Below are 24,182 nucleotides of genomic sequence, written 5' to 3'. Positions count from 1 at the left end.
TATTGAGTGAAAGTCCAGCCCAGCTGCAGCAAGAGACCCCAGCATTTTGGAGATGATAGTACTATGGGATGGCCACCAAGAAAAGCAGCAGCCTTGGGGTGGAGCCAATCCTGATATTAGGTGACAATCTATGTGTGCTATAGAGATTGGAGCCAGAGAAGTGATCCCAGCCCTTTGGAGGAGACCAGAAGGTCATCAGTGGATCCTGGGCATTGGACATTGAATTATTTACATTGTTAGAGTTTGGTTTTGTTTTATTTAGATTGTGACTGTGCCCTCTTGAAGTAAGAAAGTATTTAATTTATTTTTGATTTTACCAGAGCCAACATTTGGAAGACTTTGGACTTTTAAAGAGATTTTGGAGTTTTACACTTTGGTTTTTAGAAGATGCTGGATATTTTTAGAAAGACTTAATTTTTGAGTGTTTAAATTTTTAGACTGTGGGTCTTTTAAAACTTTGAATGTTATATTGTAATGTTGATATTAATATGTGATCTTGAGGATGAATAAGAAAGAAAGGTTTTGGCTTAACAATAATATGTTTGTGTGTCAAGTTGACAAGAGCTAGTTTTATGTCAACTGGACACAGGATAGAATAATTCAAGAGGAGGGAACCTCAGTTGATAAAATGCCTCCATAAGATCAAGCTGTAGACAAGCCTATAGGAATTTTCTTAATTAGTGATTAACTGGGGAGGATCCAGTCCATTGTGGGTTGTGCCGCACAGCCTGAAGGTATGGTGCTGGGTTCTATAAGAAAACAGATTGAGCAGGCCAGGAGAACCAAGCCAGTAAGCAGTACCCCTCCATGGCCTCTGCATCAGCTCCTGCCTTCAGGTTCCTGCCCTGTTTGAGTTCCTGCTACGGCTTCCCTTAAGGGACTGTGACTCAAGATATGTAAGCCTTACCTCCCCAAGTTGCTTTTAGTCATGGTGTTTCATCACAGTAATAGTAACCCTGACCAAGAAAGTACCTATAACTTGGGTCCCTTAGACCATTAAGTTCAACTTCAAGTTCACAAATTCTCTTAATTTTTTATCTTCAATTTATAAGACATCTAAAATTATGAGATAAATTGACAAAGATTGCTAAAATGGGGGGGGGATACATGTTCTCCTCTCCTAATCCTTAAATTAAAATCTTGCCCCTTAGCTGTGCTGGGAAAAGCTTCATCTTAGTCAACATATCATGAACCCGTGGATGTGAAGACTCTAATACTAATTTGGTGACAAATTAAGTGACCTCTTCAGAACCACCTTTAAAATGACTGCCTGAGAGACTTTCACTAGGCAAGACATCATTTTAAAGAGCACAAGAAATTCCAGTTAGGTTTCACTTTTATGAGCAACTTATCCATCAAAATTATCCACAGTGTGATATTTAATAGAGCCCAGTAAGCAAAATCACAGGCTTGGCCAGGAGAATAAAAAGATACGATGGTTCTAGAGCAAAGTCAGCCCCAGCTCCCATTTGCCCGAGAAACTACAAAACCATCAGCTTCCGTCGAGAAGGTAATTTATTTCCTTGAGTCTCCAGGCCATAAGATAGTTATTTATAATAAACCTTGTTCAGATTTTAACTATTAGGATTCTACACAGTGCAACATTTTCGTTGAGTTGAAAAGATTATTTGGAAGAGAACATTTGATCCCTAAATTCAGAAACTCTTCTTTTTACCAACGATTCAACCAAACTCTGTCAGCTTTCCACTCAGAGATCTGCAAGCATGGGGTTCCTGTGCTAGTATAACACACAACAGACAAATAAGATTCAGTCATAGCTGCTCCACGGCATACCAGTGCAATGCCTCTGATTAATAACAACTTCGCCACTACAATCCACTGTAGCAGTTATGCCCAGGAGCAACGCTACTGCACCCACACTTGTGAGAACACTGCTTGTATAGAAAACCTTGCAAGGCCTCTAGTTAAAAGAATTGAGCCGGGCGATGGTGGCGCACACCTGTAATCCCAGCACTCGGGAGGCAGAGGCAGGTGGATCTCTGTGAGTTCAAGGCCAGCCTGGTCTATAGAGCTAGTCCAGGACAGGCTCCAAAGCTACAGAGAAACCCTGTCTCGAAACCCCCCACCCCGCCCGCAAAAAAAAAAAAAAAAAAAAAAGAATTGCCTATACACCTGGCCCATGTTTACCAGTAGTTATGCATCCTTAAAGAATGCTACTTCAGAATGTCTATTGCTTCGCACTTCATGGATTAAGAGTACGTGTGAAACTTAAAGTGTAGTGTCTACTGTTCCTCGCTGTGTGTCCTTGCAGCTCCTAGTTTCATAAATTGCAGAATACATGTCTTAAGATTGGTAACAGTGTTTAAACTCTTAAATCCAAGAAGACAGGCAAATAACTATGCTGTCTATGTTAATAGGCCAGTTTTACCACGAAGGTCCAGGAAGGATCCAAGTAGTGGCACAAATCTATCAGTAATCACTACTAGAGAGACAAGTTCCTTTTAGGGCCATGACCTAAAGAATTACTCCTGGCCAGGTATCCCTCAGCATCAAATGGTAAACACCTCATGATTCCGTTCAGCAGGAAAATTAACTTAGAGATCTGCACCAATCAGGATATAATTTTGTATAAAAACAAACCTTTCCTAGGAGCAAAGTTAAGAAAAATGTCATGTCTTTCATGCTTCGTGGCATGCAACTGTGAGGTCGGTAGTCAAATACTCATCCAGGCATGTAAGAAGACACAGCATTGAGGCTAACGTCCATATCTTTCCCAGAGGACCCCCACAGCTTGTTTGGCGCACATATTTAAAGTGAAACCTAGGAACATGCTTAAAGTGTAGACCTTTAAGTTAAGAAAACAAAGAGTCACCTCGCCACCAACACCTCTATCATGTAAAATGTATGGGAATCATTGCATCACAGGCCGAACCCTGGCGCTTTGCTGAGCATCTCCTGCATCAGTGTCAGTGTCTGGACCAAGCTAATCTACTCTGTTCTTGTCTTTACCAAAGAAAGCCCCAGCTCCCACACCAAGTACTACTTCCTGCAGCTCTGAAAGACATTGTAAGGGCAGCTTCTATCAAGCTTTCGTATTCAGACACTTCGTGTAAGGGATTGCTACCTGGAGAAAATTTCTACACGTTCAATGAGTTTTGTTACTAAAGATAATTTTCAGTACCTCTAGTTAATACAGTATTTTTTTTCAAAGTGGCAATATGAGACGCTCCAAAGTGAACTGAGTGGCACTCACACTGGAATTGTGCCGTTTTCCTTATTTGAGCATATTCCTATAGCAGGAGACACCACACACCTATGGAGGGGGTAGCTTAATGTCGTGTAGAGCACCTGCACTTGCATTCCAACTATATAAAAATGACAGCACAGCCACCGGTCGTATTCCATGGGCATGCCTTCCAACTCAGTCTCCCCTATTCAGTCAGGAAGTAGGACAAGACAGACAGCTCCTTTGTTCTACAGGCACTGGTTGAATTCTTACTGAGTGGCAGAATCTAATAAGCACAGTGATAGGAAGATTACATGCCTAAGCCACAGTCTCAGATGCTTAGGATGTGTATGTATTTCTCAACTCGTTTGTATCTTCGCCACTACAAAACAAGGTGAAAGAATTCGGAAGACCTTGTTCACCATGACTCCTGTTTGCTGCATAACCTTGGGAAGATGAATTAATTACGTTCATCTGTAAAAGTAAAGAAAATAGCACTACTCTTCTGCAGAAATTGAAATAGCCTATGCAAAACACCAATCAGCAGGCAATGGTGTGTCCTCTAGGCTACACTATTACATGATATCCCTAAAAATAAATACATTTTTTTTAGGTAAGGCTTATTGTTCTCCCTTAACACAAATGCAAAAATAAATCCTCCGTGTTTTTTTCAAGGAGAATGAAGCAGTCATTGAAAGAATCACTTGAAGCTCTGGGTTGAGTGTGAAGATGGAGGATAAATTTGCAGATGTGGTTTAGAAAACTAACTAGAGAACACTGAGCTGAAGACCTGTTATCATGCAGTGAAAAGAAGAAAAAAAACCACACACACACACACACACACACACCATTCTTGAACTTATACATTACTCTTTTTAATATGAGAAACTCTAAGTCTGTATTATTGGTACTTGCGTTAAAACAAAAAGGCCTCATAGCCCAAGCTAGCTTGAACATTGTATATAGCTGAGGCCTCTACCTCCCGAGTGCTAGAATTAGCAGGCATGTGCCCAGTATTTATATTGTGCTGGGGATTGAACCTAGTGTAGTGGGTAGCCATTCCAGCTTTGATCTAGAAGTTCCAACCCCTATTGAGGCTTCGGTAACTGTCACGCCTACAAGGCGGGGCCGAGAGAGGACCCTGAAGACCCCATCTGGATGGGCTGGCTCTCTTGGTTCCTGGACCCTGGATGCTGGAGGTAGACCGAGCAGAGTTCTCTAGAGAACATCGCTGGACTGCTCTACGTCTTTCCCAGACCCTGTAACCTATCCCTTCACTTGTAAGTTACCTCACAAAATAAAGCTCCCTTTTAACTACGTGGAGTTCCCTTAATATTTTAACCAATAACCTATGATTTTGTGAATGCTATGCAAGCACTCTACCAACTAAGCTATACTTTCCTCCTGATAACATATTTTTGTAATGGGGAAATATGGTAATGTTGATAGAAAGAGGCACAGTAAATATGTCAAGTCTTCTCATGCTATGAACAGTATAATAAGGCTAGGGAGATGACTGGCTGGGTCAGATGACTGCAAGCATGAGGACCTGAGTTCAAATCCCAAGCACCCACTTAAAAAGCAGAGCATGGAAGCACAAATCTGTGACCAGAGTACTTGGTGTGTGGAGGTGGGTGGGTTAGGGTGGGGGCACGATCACAGGAGTTTGCGGTCAGGTGGCCTAGCCAAAAGGGCAAGCTTCCGGTTCAACGAGAGACCCTGTCTCAAGGTAATAGGTGAGAAGTGGTAGAGGAAGACACACAATGTTCTGCTGTAGCTTCTCATGTACGTTGTGTGTCTTTCCACACATATACAACCCCTACCACAATACCACACACACATACACACACACACACACACACACACACACACACACACACACACACACACAGAAAAAGAAAGAGCAAGAGGTAACATAATAAACAGAAATCTGAGACGCATGGCTACAATTTTTAGAGTATATTTTAAAAAGCATAGCCAGATTATCAATAGTGCTAAAATGCATGTTTTATAAGCCAACATCTTAAGAGACATTTAATGATAGCTTAACTCCTTTACCCCATCAGCAAGGAGGCCAAGTGACATATTTTTCTTGGCTTCTACTTTGGTTTATATTTCCTACTTAGATTTGTTTTGCCTTCTCCACCCACAGAAATATTCTTTTCACCTACTTAGTGGCCAGAGGCTAGCCAATCAGCTTCTACTACGGTGACATTTTGTCTATTACCTTGAGAGGCTTCTGTACTGAGTTTCGAAAAATAAAACAGTGCAACCCTCCAAGTCTCTTCTCCCTCAAGTTCAGAGCTCAGAATACCGCTCTTGGGAAGTTTTGGACAACAATGTATCAGATTGACTGAACCAAGAATCAGAAGAGGGGCCTGGGACTACTCATAGGTCTAGTGTTATTAAAATTTCTAGGTGCGGAAGAGCCATCCCCTGTAGCTGAAAGATGAGCACATGGGGTAGGTAACCAGATTCATTCCTACTAATAAGCATTGTTAAGACAACTGGACTACAGCTCAATGTGCTTGCCGAGCACATGCAAGGCCCTGGATTTGATCTCCAGCACCATAAAAGTCAGCAAGCGAACACACAAAGACTTACTTTTACTAAGTATTCCTAAGGGAATAAATTTACTAGGAGAAAGTTTTCTAGTCTAATTTTTCTTGTTTAGTTTGATTAGTATTATCAGAACTGCCATGTAACATTCCTTCCAATGGCTCTGTAAATTTGACCCACCAGCTCTTTACAGTCATTTCTCTTTACATTTAAAATGAAAGAGCCTGGGGCTGGAGACTGGTCAGCAGTCAAGAGTACTTGTTTTTGCAGAGGCCTCAGGATTAGTTCCTCACACCCGTATGGTGGGTCACAACCATCTGCAACTCTAGTTCCAAGGGAGACAACTCCTTTTTCTCATCATCCCTGGGCAGCAGGCACATGCGTGGCACATAAACATATACGTGTCAGTAAGACATTCACACACATGAAGATGAATAAATCTAAAAAATTAAAAATAAAATAAAAGCTTAGTCCTGATCTGTGAAGTTCCGTAGTTGGAATATTGTCTCTCTCATGTTCTAAAGTCAGTTAGCAGGAAGATCAAGCATAAACTTCACTCTGTCTATAAGACCTTCTAAGTGTACCATAGCTCACAACTAATCAAAGAAGGAGCAACAAAATATCAAAACTCATCATTTATATGTGTTTTAAAGTCAAAGTGATGGACAAGGACTTGCTTTAGTAATCTTGAGTGCTCTGGCTAACTCTGGTGTCCACTCTTCACAGGGACGGAGGAGTGACAGTTCAGCGGGGTGGGCAGGAGCACCCTCTTCCTTCATCCCCTGTCAACACGCAGTATGCTTCTTCCACCTTGGCTATGAGGATGCCCAGACACTACTGAATACTTCCTACCTTACACAAGAGGCTCACAACGATTTCTGCAAAGTAACCTCTGATTTAAAATAATACCACTAGTGCAACCATACGTTGCCCACATTCTTATGGAGTAAAACAATGACTGTCCAGTTAGATCCAAGGAGACACAGTCCTCCCCAGCCATGGTCATCAAACACTGGACCTGTCTCACTCTATTGCACTGTTTCCTCAAAGCACACTGGGTCTCAGGTTATTTGCCAAACATGCACATATACCAAAAGCTGAGGACTATGTTATTTTTGCACATAGATCTAGAGGTAGGTGATTTCCCCCCCCCCCCACCACCATTTTCTTTTATGAACAGGAGTACAAGAGCAACAAAGTTGGAAGCCTTAGTTAAGTGACAGTGGCTGCTGATGCTGTGTGCCTTGTACAATGTCAAGATTAAGTATTAGGGACAAGGTCCTGTGACAGAGTCATGGCTCCAACATGCAGCCAGCCATATGCTCTGGAATAAGTCGTAGAGGCTTCAGCATCCATCTCATAGGGTTGCTGTGGTATTTTAAACAGGAAGATTAGATAATGTAGGCTACTGTAAATATTTACTTCTTCTGATTTACCCTTAATTTGACAAAGAGGACATCTGCATGTACAATAACTGAGAAGCATAGAGCGTGAGAGTGTCTTTACTATTTAAAGTTACATTGTTTGGAGTAGTAGAGCTCACTCAGCAAAGTGCATGCCTCTTAAGCAGGAGGACCTGAGTTTGAGCCCCAGGACCCATGTCAAAAAGTCGGGTGTGGTGGCATGTATGTGTAATTCCAGTGCTGCAGGGATGGGAACAGGCAGACCCTCGGGTTTTCTGGTTAGCCAGCTTAGGCTAGGTGGCAAGTTCTAGGTAGTAAGAGACCCTGTCTCAGAAACTAAAGGAAGAAAAGAAGATGGATGACCCAGAAAAATTACAGTCAATTAATTCCCACATGTACACATACACCTGCATACGATCAACATGCACACACACACACACACACACACACACACACACACACACACACACGCATGCATAAAAAAGTTGAATTTTTTTTTACTGGCACAGATTGTAGTAAATAATGTGTCCCATACAGGGTATGGATAAGCTAAAACTTAAGGGCTCCATGAGCAACTTCAATTGAACTTACCACATTAAAATCTAAATATTTTTTAATCCATGATTTAGCTTCTTGAAATTCAGTCTTCATGCCCATGATGAAAAGTGTATCCAGGGCATCTACTATCGTTGCTCCTTTGATGCTGCCTGAAAAAAATACCAAAAATACCTTTTCAACATTTTTGAGATAGATGCAAACTGACCACCCCTAGAATAAGCTGAGAGTAATCCTCAGCTCATTAACAGTCATACTGAAAAGAGTATTAGTTTCTTTCAGAAAAATAAAATGTAAAAAATACAGCGTACCAAACTAAATTTTTCCATAGGCTATCGGCACAGAACACTAATCTTTAACATTTGCTCCGAGTTGTAAAAGCTAAACTTATTCTTGGAAACTTCCTTTGTGACTGCATTCTCTAACGAGGAAAGAAAGAATGAGCCTGAAGCTAAGGGGCAGTTGCCATTATTTTTGTGTAGTGGCCCTAGAGTGCACCTGTGTGAAGTTTGCTAGATGTAGAATTATCACCATGCTAGCTCTTTTAAATCATTGCAGGCATCACCCTTTATCTGCAGACAGTATGTTCCAAGAATCCAGGGAGATGCCTGCAATAGCAGATAGTACTGAACCTCATATATACCACATTTTTCCTAAGCATAAATACATTTAATGCCTTTTCCATTTTAACACCTAAGCACTGTGGCCATAACTTTTGCAGTTTGATGTGGGACAATAAAAGTAGCTCAGATTTCGTTTTCTTTTTCCCCGTTCCACGGACAGAAGGCTCATCTTGACTGTAGCTCTTAGCAACCTCAGCATATGATTTTCCCATTCCCTTTCCATATTAAGCTGAATATCAGGTACAATCATTGTTAAAGGAAATACTTTGGGGCTTCTCGTTGGCACACCCAAATTGTCAGCATGGTGCTCCTGTACCTTTGTACCATTAGTGAAACAGGGTGACTTGGATACAAAGAATAAAATGCCAAGAGAGATGAAACACAGTGGCTACCAAATGATGGACAGTCGGTTAACACATAGAGTGGATACTGGGGTGAGTCCCATCCAGGCCAGGATAGAGCTGGAGGTGGTCACAATTTCAGGGTATGACCATTTAAAGCATAAGGATTCTTATTTTTAGAATCTTCCTCAATGTTTTCAGACTGCGGTTGGTCACGGGTTATTAAAATCCCAAAAACAAAAGCATGGGTAAGTAGGAGACATTCTGTTCTCTAATATGTAATCTCCACTGTCGATAACATCGTGACTGATTCCAATGTCCGTCTCTTGTCTAGCCAGGCTCAGGTTCTGTTTATTTGCTCTGAGCTTCCACTGTATGTAGATTTTACACTTCTCAGGCACACATCATGTTCTGTCTGTCATCCTTTAGTCTACAAACCTTCTCCGAAGACAGAGATTACATTTTGTTCATTCCACATTCTCCATGATGCCCTTTATGACTGTAGTAGTGATGTTCCATGAATGGCCATTGAAAGACTGAGTACTACACTTATTCAGTGCAGCTCCATAAATAAAAATGGAACAGACTTCAATGCACACACTGTTTAAGTAACAAGTTGGGAAACTATCACTAGGAAACTAGAAGTAACAGAATATTAAAATATGCAACTTTCTAAAACAGACTAAATTTGAATCTTACATAATGATAAAGACATGAAAGTTAGAAAACTTCTCGTGTCACACTTTATTCTAATCCACTGTTCTCAAAAATACAGGGTTTTTTGGGAAACAAAACTATGGAATCAAGGGAAACATTAACGGGAATGTTCTCAGGTCACATTTTGAAACACGACACCAGATTCATATGATCACTGATTTCTAATTCCCCAGTTGTTAAGAGCTGTTTGTTGTTGTACTTTACACTGAATATAACTGATCAAACATGAACGGTTCTCTTTGAGGAGTGATTCTGTCAAACCCTAGCTCTGCTTTCTTTTATACAGAGAAACTGGGAGGTGGCCACTCCTCCAGGTCACTTCTCACGTTCATTAGCATTGTTTTGAAGTCAAGGAAGGATCCAGTTTTCCTTTCCCTGGCAAACAGGTGAGTTTGAAGTAACTGGAAAAAAATAGCCAGAGAAAGAAGGACCAGTGTTGAAGCGCTTCCTGGATGCTAGGGACTGGCAAAAATGAGGTTCACAGAGCAGATGTCTCCTGAAAAAAACAGGCTGCTCTGAGGGACCACATTCTGAATAAGCCACTGCAAATGAATAACCATCCCCCAAAACCAGGGGGAAAGGGAAAGACATATTCCTTTCTTCAAGGGTTTGCTGAAAGAATACACAGGTTGCCATACTACTTGCAGACAAAGAATTTGGCTCAGATACATCTAAGGAAGGCAATTAAAAATTTTCCTCACTTTCAATAATAAGGACTTTCAATTATTGCAGTAAGTCCCAGGTGTTGATTTTATTATACCAGAAAATCTTCCCTAGCCTATTCTAGTTTGAAAATGGAAACAGATACCATTTGATTAACAGTTCATTTTGCCCTATGAATATTTGGGGCCTTTTGCAAAGAGTAAGTACTTATCTGGTTTGTACTGATAAATCCAGTGAAAACTGTAAAAACAAAAAGACTTGAAATGTTTTAAAGTTTATTGTGAAGACCATCGGTCTACTAACAGAAAACCAAGTGATCTGTTCAATGATGATTATGGCAAGTTAACACATAACTGAGTTCTCTGATCAAGCTTCACTAAGAGGACAGTAAAAATAGGGTAATTAACTTTTAAAATTTTATTTATCGTCTATTTTATGTTTACAGTGTTTTGCCTTCATGTGTGTTTGTGAACCACATATGTGCAGTAGCTGTGGGGGCCAGCAGGGGTATATCAGATCTTCTGGAACTAGAGTTAGGAGACAATTGTGAGCTGTCAGGTGGGTGCTGGAAATCAAACTCAGGCCCTTTCCAAGAGCAGTCAGTGTACTCAACTGCTGAGCCACCTACCCAGCTCAGAGTCAGGTTAAAAAAATAAAATAAAAAGTTATAATAGCAAATACTGAGAAGGGAAGGCCCTCTGACTTTACCATGAAATTTCAGTTTCTGTCTTAAATTGGAACCTCTCCTCTTTCATGGGACCTGGTCACCGTCCTGAGACTAGCTCCATCTGAAGCCATTTCTGCGGCAGACACTCCCAGCTTAAGTTCCCTGACTCTGAACTGAATCATTCTCATGACAGAGCAGTATCTTTGTCCACTCTTCCCTGCAATGCCCTCCCCTCTACATGAGATCCCAAAGGCTCCTGGAACTCCCTGATGTGTCTACTGAACCACCTCATGCTTTGACACCTCACTGTTTACATGCATGTTGGCTGCACTACACCATCAACTCTTGCAACGACTTGGAGTGTCTCCTTCAACACCAGTGACAGAAGTGGAGCTAAATGTATAAAACCCTTAAGAAACAGAAAAGCAGGGTACCAGGATTAGGAACATGGAGTTGGTCCCACTGGAGTTCCTGTCCCGCTTGTCACTGCATAGGTGGTTATCTCTGAGAAAGTTCTTCTCTGTGCTTTATTTTTTTTTTCTCACCAAAAAAAGGTACATAGAAATAAGATCAAATGATATGTGGCAGAGCGGCACTATACAATAATTGCTCCATAAGTGTCACCAGAAATTGCTACTTGTTATATGAACTCGTACCATTTAAGGTATTCTGGTAAAATATGGAAAGTCATGCTGGTGAGTAGTTCAGCAGCCACAGAGTTCTTTTTTTTTTTTTCCCTTTACCCCATTACTTACAGTTAAAAGTTTTGAGAGCTGGAAAGAAATCAAGCCCAGAAGGTGGGCCCTGAGGAGGTCTTTGTTCAAAGGAATCCATCAAACGTTTCTAGTGGTTTCCTTCTTCCCACAATAAGAACATTATTAATACAAACAGTACCAATCAGAATGTTCTGTGAGGACCAAGTGTAAGGGCAGCAAAAAAAGCAGATAGCTGGGAGTTCAAAGAGCTGGCCTAACCTGCTTGCCTTGTCTTCCACAGAAAAAAAAGCAGAAAGCTATAGCCACAACCGAGTTACAGAAGGGATCACCGCGGCCCATTGCCTCAGCCAGCTTCTGTACAAAGACAGAGGTTTCATGCATCAGGAAGCCCTTAATGCAGATAACTAAATACTCTTCTACAGGAATCACCCCCAGACCTTAAAACCCTGCTGTGTACGCCATCCCTGGAAGTCAGCCCTGGGCATCGATATGTTTTACAGTTACACAGGTCCCTCTGACACAAAGCTGATGTTCTCTCTAAAAGATACATTATGTGCAATCTTTCCACAGTTCCAGCAGGGGTTCAAGTTTCCTAGCAACACAGAGGGCCTGGAGAATCACAGAACCCCACGAGCTTTTTGACCATCAGTGAGATCAGGGAACTCAGAGAAAAGACTATCAATAAAAAGCCAGGAATGTCGGTTCACAATTATAACTTCTAGGAAGATGTGGTAGTTTGAATGACAATCCCCCCCCCCCCCGCCCCCGCACTGACTCACATATTTTAATACATGGACCTTTGTTGGTAGAACTGTGTGGGAGGGATTATGAGGTGTGCCTGTCCCTTGGGGTGGGCTTTGAGGTTTCCAAACCCATGCCATTACTAGTTAGACTTTCTCTGTCTTCTGCTTGTATATAAGAATATAAGCTCTCAGCTACTGCTCCAGTGCCATGTCTGCCTCCCGCTGCCATGATCCCCACCATGATGATCATGAACCACCTTCTGAAGCTGCAAGCCCCATTAAATCCTTTCTTCTATACATTGGCTTGGTCATGGTATCTCTTCACAGCAACAGAAAAGTAACTCTGACAGAAGGCTAACTCAGGAGCATTGCTGTAAATTCAAGGACAGCTAGGGCTATGTGCTCAACTCCAAGCCAGCCAGGGCTAAGAGAGTGAGAACTTGTCTCAAAAAACAAAAACAAAAAACTCCTCAAATCAAAGCACATCATACTCACCAAATAAGCTGCTTGAATGGCCTTCTTTTGATATAGGTTTCAGTTCGTTTAAGCCCCAGGCATAGCGTTTATAATTATTCCAAGCATGGTTCATCATCTGAGCAGAGATAAAAATGAGATTACAATTTGAACTGGGATGTTTTTGTTACAAGATAGATCATAGTCTTTGGATTTGAAGGTTACAGAATTAAAATTCAGTGCTTAGTCTAAAAGGCTGATGATTAATTAAGAGAGTGATAGCTGTGTAAATTAGGACAGACATGACATGAACAGAACACATGCATTATTTCTTTATGCTTACAAATACAAATTTTCCTTCTTGGAACCTACTCAATCCTATTTATTGATAGGATTATTGATATATTGATCATCTTCAAAAGTCAGTCCCCAACAACAGAAATTTAGTTTATCCTAAAATGATGAATCATTACCAAATTTATCTATTTCATTTTCATAAAATATTAGATCTAGAAACTTTGAATTCATATTTTTGTGTAAGGTCCTTCCTATTTTGTTTACATAGACAAATATTCAAGGTTATCACTTTAAATAATTCAGTGCTTTTTGACCAAGAAATACGAAAGAGTATTTTGAAATAAATACAGGAAAGAAAAAGAAATCCTACAGTTATGCCAGGAGATTGAAAACCTTTTGGATATTATAGTCAGTCATTAATAAAAATATGTATTTGTGTACACATATGTTAACTGGAGATAGAGTCTATTCACAAATTAGAGACCAATAATATTTTTAAATATAACCAGTTGTCCCATCAATTAGTTGAATAAAAAAGTTGTATGACTCAAAAACTGTGTGTAATAATTACTATTTTAAGGACTGAAAATTGAACACAAGGCCTCTTACACATCAGACAAGCACTCCTTCACTGATCCATTTCCTTAGGCCTCTTAGATTTTATTTTGAGACAGGATCTCATTAAACTGCCCGGACTGAACTTGAGCTCACAATGTAGCCCAGTCTGAGCTCACAATATTCTTGACTCAGCCTCCAAAATTGTTAGAATTATAGTCCTGTGCTACCAGGCCAGGACTATAATTATTTTTATATAGCGTTTTTAAAGAGTTCAGGACTGCTCAATTCATACTTATTCATGCCACTATTTTATAGTAATGGTAACCAAAATATGGAAATGATATGAAAATGTTCTCATCTTGTTCTGTATTTTTTTTTTTTTTTTTTTTTTTGGTTTTTCGAGACAGGGTTTCTCTGTGTAGCTTTGCGCCTTTCCTGGAACTTGCTTTGTAGACCAGGCTGGCCTCGAACTCACAGAGATTCGCCTGGCTCTGCCTCCCAAGTGCTGGGATTAAAGGCGTGTGCCACCACCTCCCAGCTTTGTTCTGTATTTTTTAGGACCATTAAAAACATCACATACAGGGCTAGAGAGAAGCTTATCAGTTAAGAGCACTTATTATTTTTGCGGAGAACCCAGGCTCGGCTCCTAGCGACAACACAGTGGATCACAACTATGCACAACTCTACTTCTAGGGGATCTGATGCCCTCTTCCGACCTTCTTGGGCACTAGATATGAACATGATGCACATACATATACACAATACACACAAAAAATAAATAAATTTAAACATGCTCCTGCAAAATATCATGTAAAACTGTTGATACTAATCAAGGTCTAGTTATCACAGAAGGTCTTCAATAAGATCAACCTGACTCAAAACAGCGTCTATACATGTGCCTGAACACAATAATGAGAACCTTCATTTAGCTATCTCCTATTTCATTGCCCATTCTCACCCATAGCCACCAAGAATCTATACTATCTCCTGGGGATTCTGGCTAACTGTTTCCCTTCTGTATGGTGCTCCAATTTTTCCAGAACCCTTTATAATTTATCTTCAAACCATAGATGAGGCAACTGATGTTCAGAACTTAAAACCAAAATAAAGCTTGACTCAGAGTCATGACATTACAGCCAAGGATCCAGCTTGCCTACCCACACTGGCCTGGCTCCAAAGCCTGAGGGCAGGAACCTGCACATTTCATCACTTTACTCTAATGAGTCTGTAACAGAATAGCTCCCTTTCAAGTACCAGACTAGATCTTCCAGTGATCGGAAAATGTGTATAAGGTAATGTTCTCAAGGTTTTTCTTGCATAGATTAGCTTTACTGGGAGATGCAACAGACTTGAGGTCAGGTAACCCGACTTCTCTTGCCTATGATGCCAACTGATTGGTCATACATGCCTGAATGGGTCGGCTTCTGTTGAGACCACCTTTACTTATCCAAAAATTCAGGATGACAATTTTTCACAGGGTTCATGGCAGGATGCTAGAAGCATGGCCTGTGTCTTTGCATATAGCACAGTGCCTGATGAATGACATGTAGCTATGTGTTTATAAATGTTAAGCCTATATTGAAAGCCAATTGTGTTCATATCACAGAAAATAGAAACCAATGAGCTTCGGAAAGAACAGGTGTATGAAATCCACAAAACCCCTTGAGACTGTATCCCAGTTTTACTTGTTTTGATGCCTGCCCTCCATCAAAATGCACTGCACTTTGTAACTCAAATGTTAAAAGTTCTTTTAATAAAACACCCGGAGCCTGATATCGAGGGTGAAAGCTGAAAGATCAAAGAAGCAGATTTAAGTCACAGCCACCACCTCTTACCTCACCAGCTCCTCAGCCTGAAAGAACTCAGCCGATAGGCCTCTAGCTGAATGAGCTTCCTCTGCCAAAAAGGCTTTAGTTCCAGTCTCCTCACACCTTATACATGTTTCTCTGCCCACCATATTACTTACTTTCTATTGCTGGGATTGAGGGCATGTGACTTTCCACATACTGGGATTAAAGGTGTGTGTCACCACTGCCTGGCTCTGTTTCTCTCCTAGACTGAGTCAATCTCATGTAGTCCAGGGTGGCTTTGAACTCACAGAGATCCAGATGGATCTCTGCCTCCTGAATGCTTGGATTAAAGGCCTGTGCCACCACTGCCTGGCCTCTAGGTATAATCTAGTGGCTTGTTCTGTCCTCTGATCCTCAGGCAAATTTTATTAAGGTGCACAATATATCATCACAGCACTCTCCTAAACTCTTCACTCCTGACAATTTCCAAATATGCTTTAAAATTTCAAGAGCTTTGGCATATACTCCTCATACAAAACAAAAACACATTATAGTTATTGTTTCGGCTTTGAATCTGAATGGAAACTAGTGCTATTAATGGCTTAGAAACAGCATATAACTTTACTACAGACAAAGTGTTACCCTGTCAAAAATCATCAAAACCAGGCATGGTGATACACACCTGAAATCCCAGCACTCAAAAGGCGCAGGTAGGAGGGTTAGAAGTTCAAAGCTATGCCTGGTTACATAAGTTTGAGGCCTGTTGGCTACATAAGACTATCATTTACACAATGTATAGTATCACATAATCCCCATAAGTGTTATCTGTCTATCCATCCATGCATCCATCCATCCATCCATCCATGCACCCACCCACCTATCAACCTATCTATTAGCTTTTCTTATCCTTTTCCCCATAAGGAAAGACGTTAATTGCTTAGCTGCTGATATGTCATAAGTTGCTGCATCTTTCCCAACATGTTTTTTTCATCTCTTGATGAGTTCTCGTCTCTTCTATGAGTTCAGGTTAGAAAAGAAGATACTAATGTGACCAAATATCCTGAATGGAACATCACGGGTGCTCTTTTCAGTGTTCTGGACAACGAAGGGAAACAACCATATTGTTGATGGGTTCCAGTGCCGATCACCTTAGGTTGAAAGGATCTGCCATAGTATATCAAGCTGTAAGATTATATGTGTGTGTGTGTACACATACATACATAGGCATGTATGTATATATGGGCATATATATATGGGACAAGGTGTGTGCATGCATAGCATAACCATGCTACATAAAATCAATTTGTTATTTCAGATTTATGACTTATACAGCTCTTTGAAAACACAGAAACACTTGTCATTCCACAGTATTGCCACAGCCAGCTGCAGGACCATGGGGACAAAGACATTCAATCTCTCCAGACTCTGTGTTACAGCATGCTGAGAAGACAAGAAGGTCACTTCTATAACTGTCACCAGAGAAGTCCGTGAATAGGATTGATCCCCCCACTCTTCACAGGCCTCTTATTTTGCTTTGTAGCCTTTTATATACTTAATTAGGGTTCTATAGCTTGCCATTCTAAGAGGAAGGATTAAAATCGGGCTAAACCGGGGGTTGATGAGGTCTTCAAATGCAGTGCTGAAACTCTCACAAGAGGAATGGAAGGCAAACGGGACTTGAATTTGCATTGGTGTAGAGCAGAGCTAGCACAGAGTATAGATAGAAATAAAGGAAGGACACAAAAATTCACAACAGCAATCCATTGTCCTGACCCAGAAAGGAAGGAACTGAAGCATAAGAAATGCAAAAAGGCATTTCCTTCTCCTTGACTCTGGGCTCATAGAAAGGATTTCTCCGTTTGTACTATTCTTTACAGTTGACATCAGGGCTGAGTAATTAGGCAATGTCATTTATTGAGTGTCTGTTACTCTATGAATAATAAGATGCTAAAGGATTCAAAAGAAAGCAGACAAGCCTATCTCTTCTAAAATCTAACAGATACTGTGTGGAAACTTAGCAGTCCCATATACAGCCTCAATAAAAGCTTATAAACATAGAACAATAAGACTAATAAAATACCGTGTACAGCTCTATAGTTGTGTTCAATAATTTGTCTTAAAGGCTGTGTCTTTCCAAGGACAGTGGAAAGACAATAAATATGCTTGTATTTCCCCTGAGCTCTAGGTAGATTACATAGCTGTGTTTTTTTGTTTTTTTTTTTTTTTAGTGGCACTACCTTAGGAAATAATTCTGTTATTTATATAATCTTAAGATTTTCAGGATAGACAATTAAAAGCATCCTTTTCAAAAATCTCCCCATTTTTGCCAGTCAGGTTTATACAGACTTTGGGGTGTCACTTCTTTCTTTAGAACACTTGTGACTTCAGTCTCATTTAAAGTCCCTTCCAGTTTGTACTTTGACTTTTGTTGTTTGCTTTGAGTCAGACAGCATATAATTATGTTGCCTTGGCTGGTTTGGAACTCTCCACATAGACCAGGCTGACATCTAACTCATAGAGATCCACCTGCCTCTGTTCGGTGCCGTCACACCTGGCAACGCTTTGTAAATTGGGGGTTGATCCTGGCATACCAAGTGATCCGGGGCCTGGTACTTGATTTCAAGAGAGAAAGGTGGGGGAAGCCATAAGCCTCTGAAGTGAGGTATTCTTGTAAGTCACACTACTACTCATGGGTGGAGCCAGGCTGAGCCGACCATCTCTACCTGGGATACTTAGGGAGACATTCTGAGAGAATCTTGAGGCCAGGGACTGTTTGAGAAGGAGTGATGTACGTATCCACAAACAAAGGCCATAAAATGGGGTCACAAAGCATTCAAGGCCACGAGGAAAATAGAGGGTCTGGAGAGAAAAGGAAGAGGAGGCTGAAAGGCAGAAATGAAGTGAGTGCTCAGTCCTACGTGGTGGACCTGTGAGCAGAGCAATTGCAGAATTACAAAGGATGCTGTTGATTCCTGAATGTTGACAAAATATCTTCCTCTCTTCTCTGCGGTGTGGCTTTTTGTCTGACTGAGGCTGTTTGCTTACTTCTCTATGTGTCCTTACAGAAAATCATGTTCTTGTTTTTAGGAGTGATACACAAGGGCAGGTCATAGGCACCTTACAAACTAGATTCTTATGCCAGCTTCGACAACATTGATGTACTCCTAGTGGGGCAATTAATCTCTCTGACCCCACTTTCTGCATCCATCAGATGTGAAAGAACAAAAGTATAGCTTCATTGGTTGAGATGGTTAAATAAAATTATGCATGTAAAGAACATACAGCCCAACACACTGTGAGCGCTCAATGCATTTTAAGCATTATAGTCATTTGTATTGAAAAAGAGAAATATGTCATTGATCTTTGTAATCTCAAAGTGTCATCACAATTTTTCCTAGTACACAAACAGAAAGGACAAATATACACACAAACCAGACAAATATGTACTGTACCTGAGTTTTCTATAAATATACACATTTAAAAGTGCACACAAAAATTTGCTATCCAAAGAGAGACAGAAGGAATGACGAAGAATGGAAATGGTCCTTTCTACAGTAGGGCAATGAGCCAGTCTTTAGTTTTGAAGTCCCATCTACTTGTTTCCATGGATAAGCCTGTGAAGGGCATGTGTTCTAAGAGGTTTTTTGGCCGCTGATCCAGGAAGAAGATGTGAACTCGAGATGGGTAAGGGACTACAGGTACTTAGAGTTTCTGGAGAGAACAATTCGTATAGCATGAGGTCACCCAGAGGCTCAGGGCAAGAGGCCATCATACAGGAGGAGAGTGTAAAGGAACTCCTTGAGGAGAAGGGGTCTGAGGGAAGGCTAGGTCTGGGGCTGGGGATGAAGGGAGCCCATTAGAAGGGCAGGGATCTCTGAGCTAGAAAACTTAAAAAGGCAGTAGCTGCTACCTATCAACAGTCTACAGATGTTGGGTAAAGTTTCACAGACTATGTAAAGCAAGCAGGCTCCAGTGGCTAAATTTGCTTAGTCTATTTAAAAACAATTAGATGTGTAAAACTTTGAGTTTCATGCCAGTGGGCTCTTGGGCTAATGGGCATCAGCATACAGTGAATGAAGAGCAGCATGGGGGCGGAAACCCAAAGCCATCCTTGCTGACTTGTAAGGCTGTGTGGCACTAAAGAGATGTTTTGTAGTCTGGTAACTTTCCTGTTCCTGTTGTTCTAGAAGCTACATAGGGCTGTGGTTTAGGGGAGGTCTAAGGGAAGAGATCTATTTAACTTACCAGGTGGTGGTACAGCTAAAACTATGTGCCAGTGTGTGCTGGTGGACGAGGTGGGTATGAGCATATGTGGGTAATCACATGCACATGCATGTGGAAACCCGATGATAACCATTTTTTTTTTTTTGGTGTTTTGTTTTTTTGTTTTATGAGACAGGGTCCCTCTCTGGGACCTGGAGTTCACTGAGCAGGTCAGGCTGGCTGGCCAGGGAGCCCCGGGGATCCTGCTGTCTCCAACTCCCAATGTGGGGGTTATAAATGCACACTATCACATCATGCCTTTTATAGCGAGCCTTCTGAAGACAGGACTCAGGTCCTCACAATTGCACAGCAAGCCTTCATGGACTGAGCTATTTTCAATTATGCTTGGGATCCATTCTCTGAAAAGCACATAACTTAAAATCTTGCCGATAGAGAAATAAAAAAAGAATAAGATAAAATCAGGCTGCGGCTCCTCCTTCCAAATGTTGTCAGAAATGACCTGACTGCCATATAAAAAAAATAACTTACCGAATGTTCAGATACAACGTCAACAGAAAACATCTTTAAGTCATCTTGTCAACGTCTTCTCTGTCTTCGGTGAAAAGGAGACGAGAAAAGTGAAAGTGCATAGCGCCTCTCAACTTCCTTATCCCACAAACGGAATTTCCAGAGAAGGAAGCGAGGGGCAGCAATCTAGGCAGCCCTCTTTTTGCTTATCCCTTCACCCAGTATCTCCCAGCCAAGACTTAGCACCCAGAAGGGGCCCTGGGAAGCAGGAGCCCAGGTGCGGAGGCACAGATAAAGCCAGAGCCGCTGAGCAGTGAGCATGCGCCCTGCTGTCTAAGAGGCTAACCTTTCAGCTTTCTCATTCAAAAAGAGTAATCCTGCCTTGGGGTGGTGGTACACGCTTGAAATGATAAGGCTTGGGAGGTTGAGGCAGGAGGATTACAAGTTGGGGCCAGCTTGGCTACATTCAGAAACTCTATCTGGAAAGAAAGGAACAATGAAGAATCAGTTACAACAAATGATGGGTTGTGGTATAAGGTGTTGACTGTAGGAGAGGTCAAAGTGAGCACTTTTCAATACTTTCTGCTCAGTTTAGCTGTGGACCTAAAACTTCTATTCACATACCGGGCGGGTGGGAGTGGCAGGAATCTCCTTGACACTACAGTCAAGAGTCAGAAGTAGAAATGAGCGGGCTAGGAGCCCATTCCCCCCGGGGCATGCTCAACCTTTATTCACTCAGGCCAGCTTCTCACTCTCCTCCCAGGCTTCTGGAGCTGGGCAGAGATAAGAAAGAACACTCTGGGAAAAACAAGCAGGCACTGAGGAAACTCAGAGCCAGGGCCGTCAGGGCAATTGAAGGAGAAGTAAATTAATGGGACAGAAAAGAAAAGAGGCCAAAGTCGCTTAGAGGTGACAGAATGCAGACCGGGGTATGACTCTGCATTCTGTGACTGCAGGCCTGGAGTCCATCATGGTTACATACAGAAACATTTAGCACCCTCATTTAACAGGTACCAAGATGCCACCTGGGAGTCTGGAGAAAGCTCTTCACGAGGGAGGCCCCCACCCTCGTCACCTTCTAGCAATCATCCTGCTGTACAGAGGGAAACCCCCTCCTGGCCAGAGTAGTTTCCAATTTTACCCTGCATTAAGTTAAAACACTTATTCATATGCTGTGTTCAATTTCTCTTTGAATTACTGAAATCCATTAGCTGTCTCTCTCTTTCCCTAAGGCTACTAAAATCTTCTATTTCCAAGGTTCTCTTGCCCAATATTACAATGACAATTCAACTTATGGAGTACCCTGTACTGCCAAGCCAAGAATTGTAAATGGAGACAGAGGAGGTTTGCCAGAGTGAGGACACAGAGTAAACTTCATCAGGCAAATCTACACATATCACACTAAAAAAATACATTTTTTGTTTATCAGAATTCAATTTAACTGAGAGTGCTGCATTTCACAGAGGTCGCAGGGAGAGGATAGATAAAAACCCACCTTGGTTTCTTCTACAAGATCCCACGCTTGTTACCCTTGCCTGGCTTTGGATCGAGAAAGAGGCTAAAATCAAAGGACTGGGTAAAATACAATGGCCTGGTCCAGAGCAACCAGACATGATGGGGATGCATAAAACTAGAGCAAAGGCCCTGGCTTCAGCCACTTAAACATACTATACTGGGGCTGGAAAGAGGGCTCAGTAAAGTGCTTGCCATAAAAGCACGAGGGTGCAAGTTTAATTCCTGCATCCACATAAAAAGTCAGGCATGCAGTGCACACTTGTAATCTCAAGAGATGGAGGGATCCCTGGAGCTTGCTGACTGGCCAGACTAACCACATGGGTGAGCTCTAGACCAATGAGACATTCCATCTCAAAACACAAAGCAAGGCTAAGTGTTCCTAGAGGGCAGCACAGTGGGTGAGATCTGGCCTCCACAAGTGCATGCTTACCCCAACACACACACTGCCACATACATGTGCACCTATAATACACGTGCACCTGTGTGCACCTGCACATACATGTGCCTTCCCATACACCCGTACGGACACCCCCATCAGCACTAGCTGTTTACACTGCATCCTCGGGTTTATAGGCATCGGGTCTGTTGGTGAGTCTCTGGGTATACAAATGTCCACAGCTCAGGAGGTAACTTTCATCTGCTCCTAGCCCAGGCTGTCCTCCAGAGAGCCAGAATCTCAGACTGCTCTGGTCCCACCGTGGGCTCCTTTTGCTATAAATTAGTAAAGTCCTTAAGATCCGGCATGTGTGCCCAGACTTCTGGGCAATTCTCTTTTCTGTGGATGAGTAGCACTTTCACAGTTTAGATAGCATTTAGGGTTTTAAACAGTCTGTTCTACAAATAAAACCATGCAAGCCGTCATCGCTGTGGGTTTTAGAGCTGAAGAGGAGGAAGTGAGTAAGCTTTGTCACACACCTACCACATTGAACTGTGAGAGGCACTTGACTGAATTTGGCACATGGAAGTCTCACCACACCCTGTGGGATCTTACATCTTACAGCTGCAGAAGCGGAGGCCCAGCATGGCACAGAGGAAGGGCGAAGCTGCGAACCCTCGCACCCTTCCAAAGCCGCTTCCGAACCTCTGCAGCTGCTGAGCTCTCTAGCTGCTCCCCACATAGGAGGAGGCCCTTGCTGGAGTAGGGAAACTGTTGTCAAGACTGGAAACATAGTACACCATACCTTATGAGCTTGCAAGCCGAGGCTGGAGGAAAGAGAGGAAAGAGCCTCATACTACAGCCTTCCCTGTCCTGTCTCGAACGCTTTCAAGTCTCAGGATGCTCCCTTCCCTCCATTTTAGCTCTTGGTTCTGGTCTACACTAAAAATCCTCTTGGCCTGGCTTTGTGCACTGAGCCCCACAAAATGGCTTCATTCTACACTAGCAGGCCTGGTCATGGATTTAAAGAAAAACGGGAATCCGTCTCCTCCATGCCAAGCTGCTGACTGCCCACTGTGGGACAGTTCCTTTCAGCTATGGTATTTCCTGAGGTTTATCACCACCCTCAGGCAACATCTACACTAGTTTTTCTTTACTTTTTCTACAGAACTAGGCTTCCTCTTTCGGTTGCTATGGGCACAATTTGTTTATCACTGGATCCTGGGGCTGCCTCTGCAGAAGTTGACTTGTGTGCCTGTGAATTTTTTTCAGATTTCTCTATCTTGACTATATTCCCAGCCAACTTTAATATACTTTATAAAAAAAAAAAGGCAGCAGGAGATATATAAAGAAGTAATTATTTAGCCGGGCGGTGGTGGCGCACGCCTTTAATCCCAGCACTCGGGAGGCAGAGCCAGGCGGATCTCTGTGAGTTCGAGGCCAGCCTGGTCTACAGCGCGAGATCCAGGAAAGGCGCAAAGCTACACAGAGAAACCCTGTCTCGAAAAACCAAAAAAAAAAAAAAAAAAAAAAAAAAAAAAAAAAAAAAAAGAAGTAATTATTTAATGCTACTGCATGAATCTTAATGGGTTGCCATGAATTACCCTAGGAAATGAGAGTGGTTAGCAATGGCAATTTCTTTAGGAAGAAAATACTGATAAAGCCAGTAAAAAAAAAAAAAGAGAGAGAATTCTAGTAATCACTACTTATGAAGGACAAATTGACTGGTGGTTTCTAAGCAATATCTCCATCTCCTAAGAAAAAGCCAACATTTATAGTTCTAGCAAAAAAGGAAAAAAAGTCATGTACATTTAAGGGTTCTCTTTATGATAAAAAATTTCTAATGCTATTTCACAAAATGTTTAAGAGAGTTCAAGGCATAAACAAAACAAAATAAACAAACAAACAAGCAAAGAAAAACAATAGCAAGCTGGGCGGTGGTGGCATACGCCTTTAATCCCAGCACTCGGGAGGCAGAGCCAGGTGGATCTCTGTGAGTTCGAGGCCAGCTTGGACTACCAAGTGAGTTCCAGGAAAGGCGCAAAGCTACACAGAGAAACCCTGTCTCAAAAAAAAAGAAAAAGAAAAAGAAAAACAATAGCAAAACCACACACACACACACACACACACACACACACACACACACACACACACAAACACACGAACAAAAACGAAGAACCTGAGTAAGATTCAAGTGCAATTTTCAAAAATATTCAAAGGGTAATAATTTGGCTCCTTCAAAGTTAGAGATCAGTAACCATCTTGTTCGCGTACGTATGTCTGGTCAA

At 41.7% G+C, this 24,182-nt stretch overlaps 1 protein-coding gene across 1 annotated transcript in view; it reads right to left on the bottom strand.

The window, feature by feature from the left end:
* Positions 1-24,182, bottom strand: part of Man1a1 (mannosidase alpha class 1A member 1) — a 176,753-nt gene that overhangs the window by 118,150 nt on the left and 34,421 nt on the right. Inside the window, exons 3-4 of the mRNA XM_052751319.1 lie at positions 12,670-12,766; positions 7,741-7,856 (exon numbers count right to left, since the gene is read on the bottom strand). Of these exons, the coding sequence (XP_052607279.1) occupies positions 7,741-7,856; positions 12,670-12,766 (213 nt within the window). The remainder of the gene's footprint in view (positions 1-7,740; positions 7,857-12,669; positions 12,767-24,182) is intronic.

Source organism: Peromyscus californicus, unplaced genomic scaffold (assembly GCF_007827085.1).
Source record: "Peromyscus californicus insignis strain IS unplaced genomic scaffold, ASM782708v3 Scaffold_22__1_contigs__length_63687245, whole genome shotgun sequence".
In the NCBI taxonomy this organism is placed as follows: domain Eukaryota; kingdom Metazoa; phylum Chordata; class Mammalia; order Rodentia; family Cricetidae; genus Peromyscus; species Peromyscus californicus.
The sequence above is the reverse complement of the archived record's forward strand: the minus strand, read 5'-3'. Positions and strand labels throughout refer to the sequence as shown.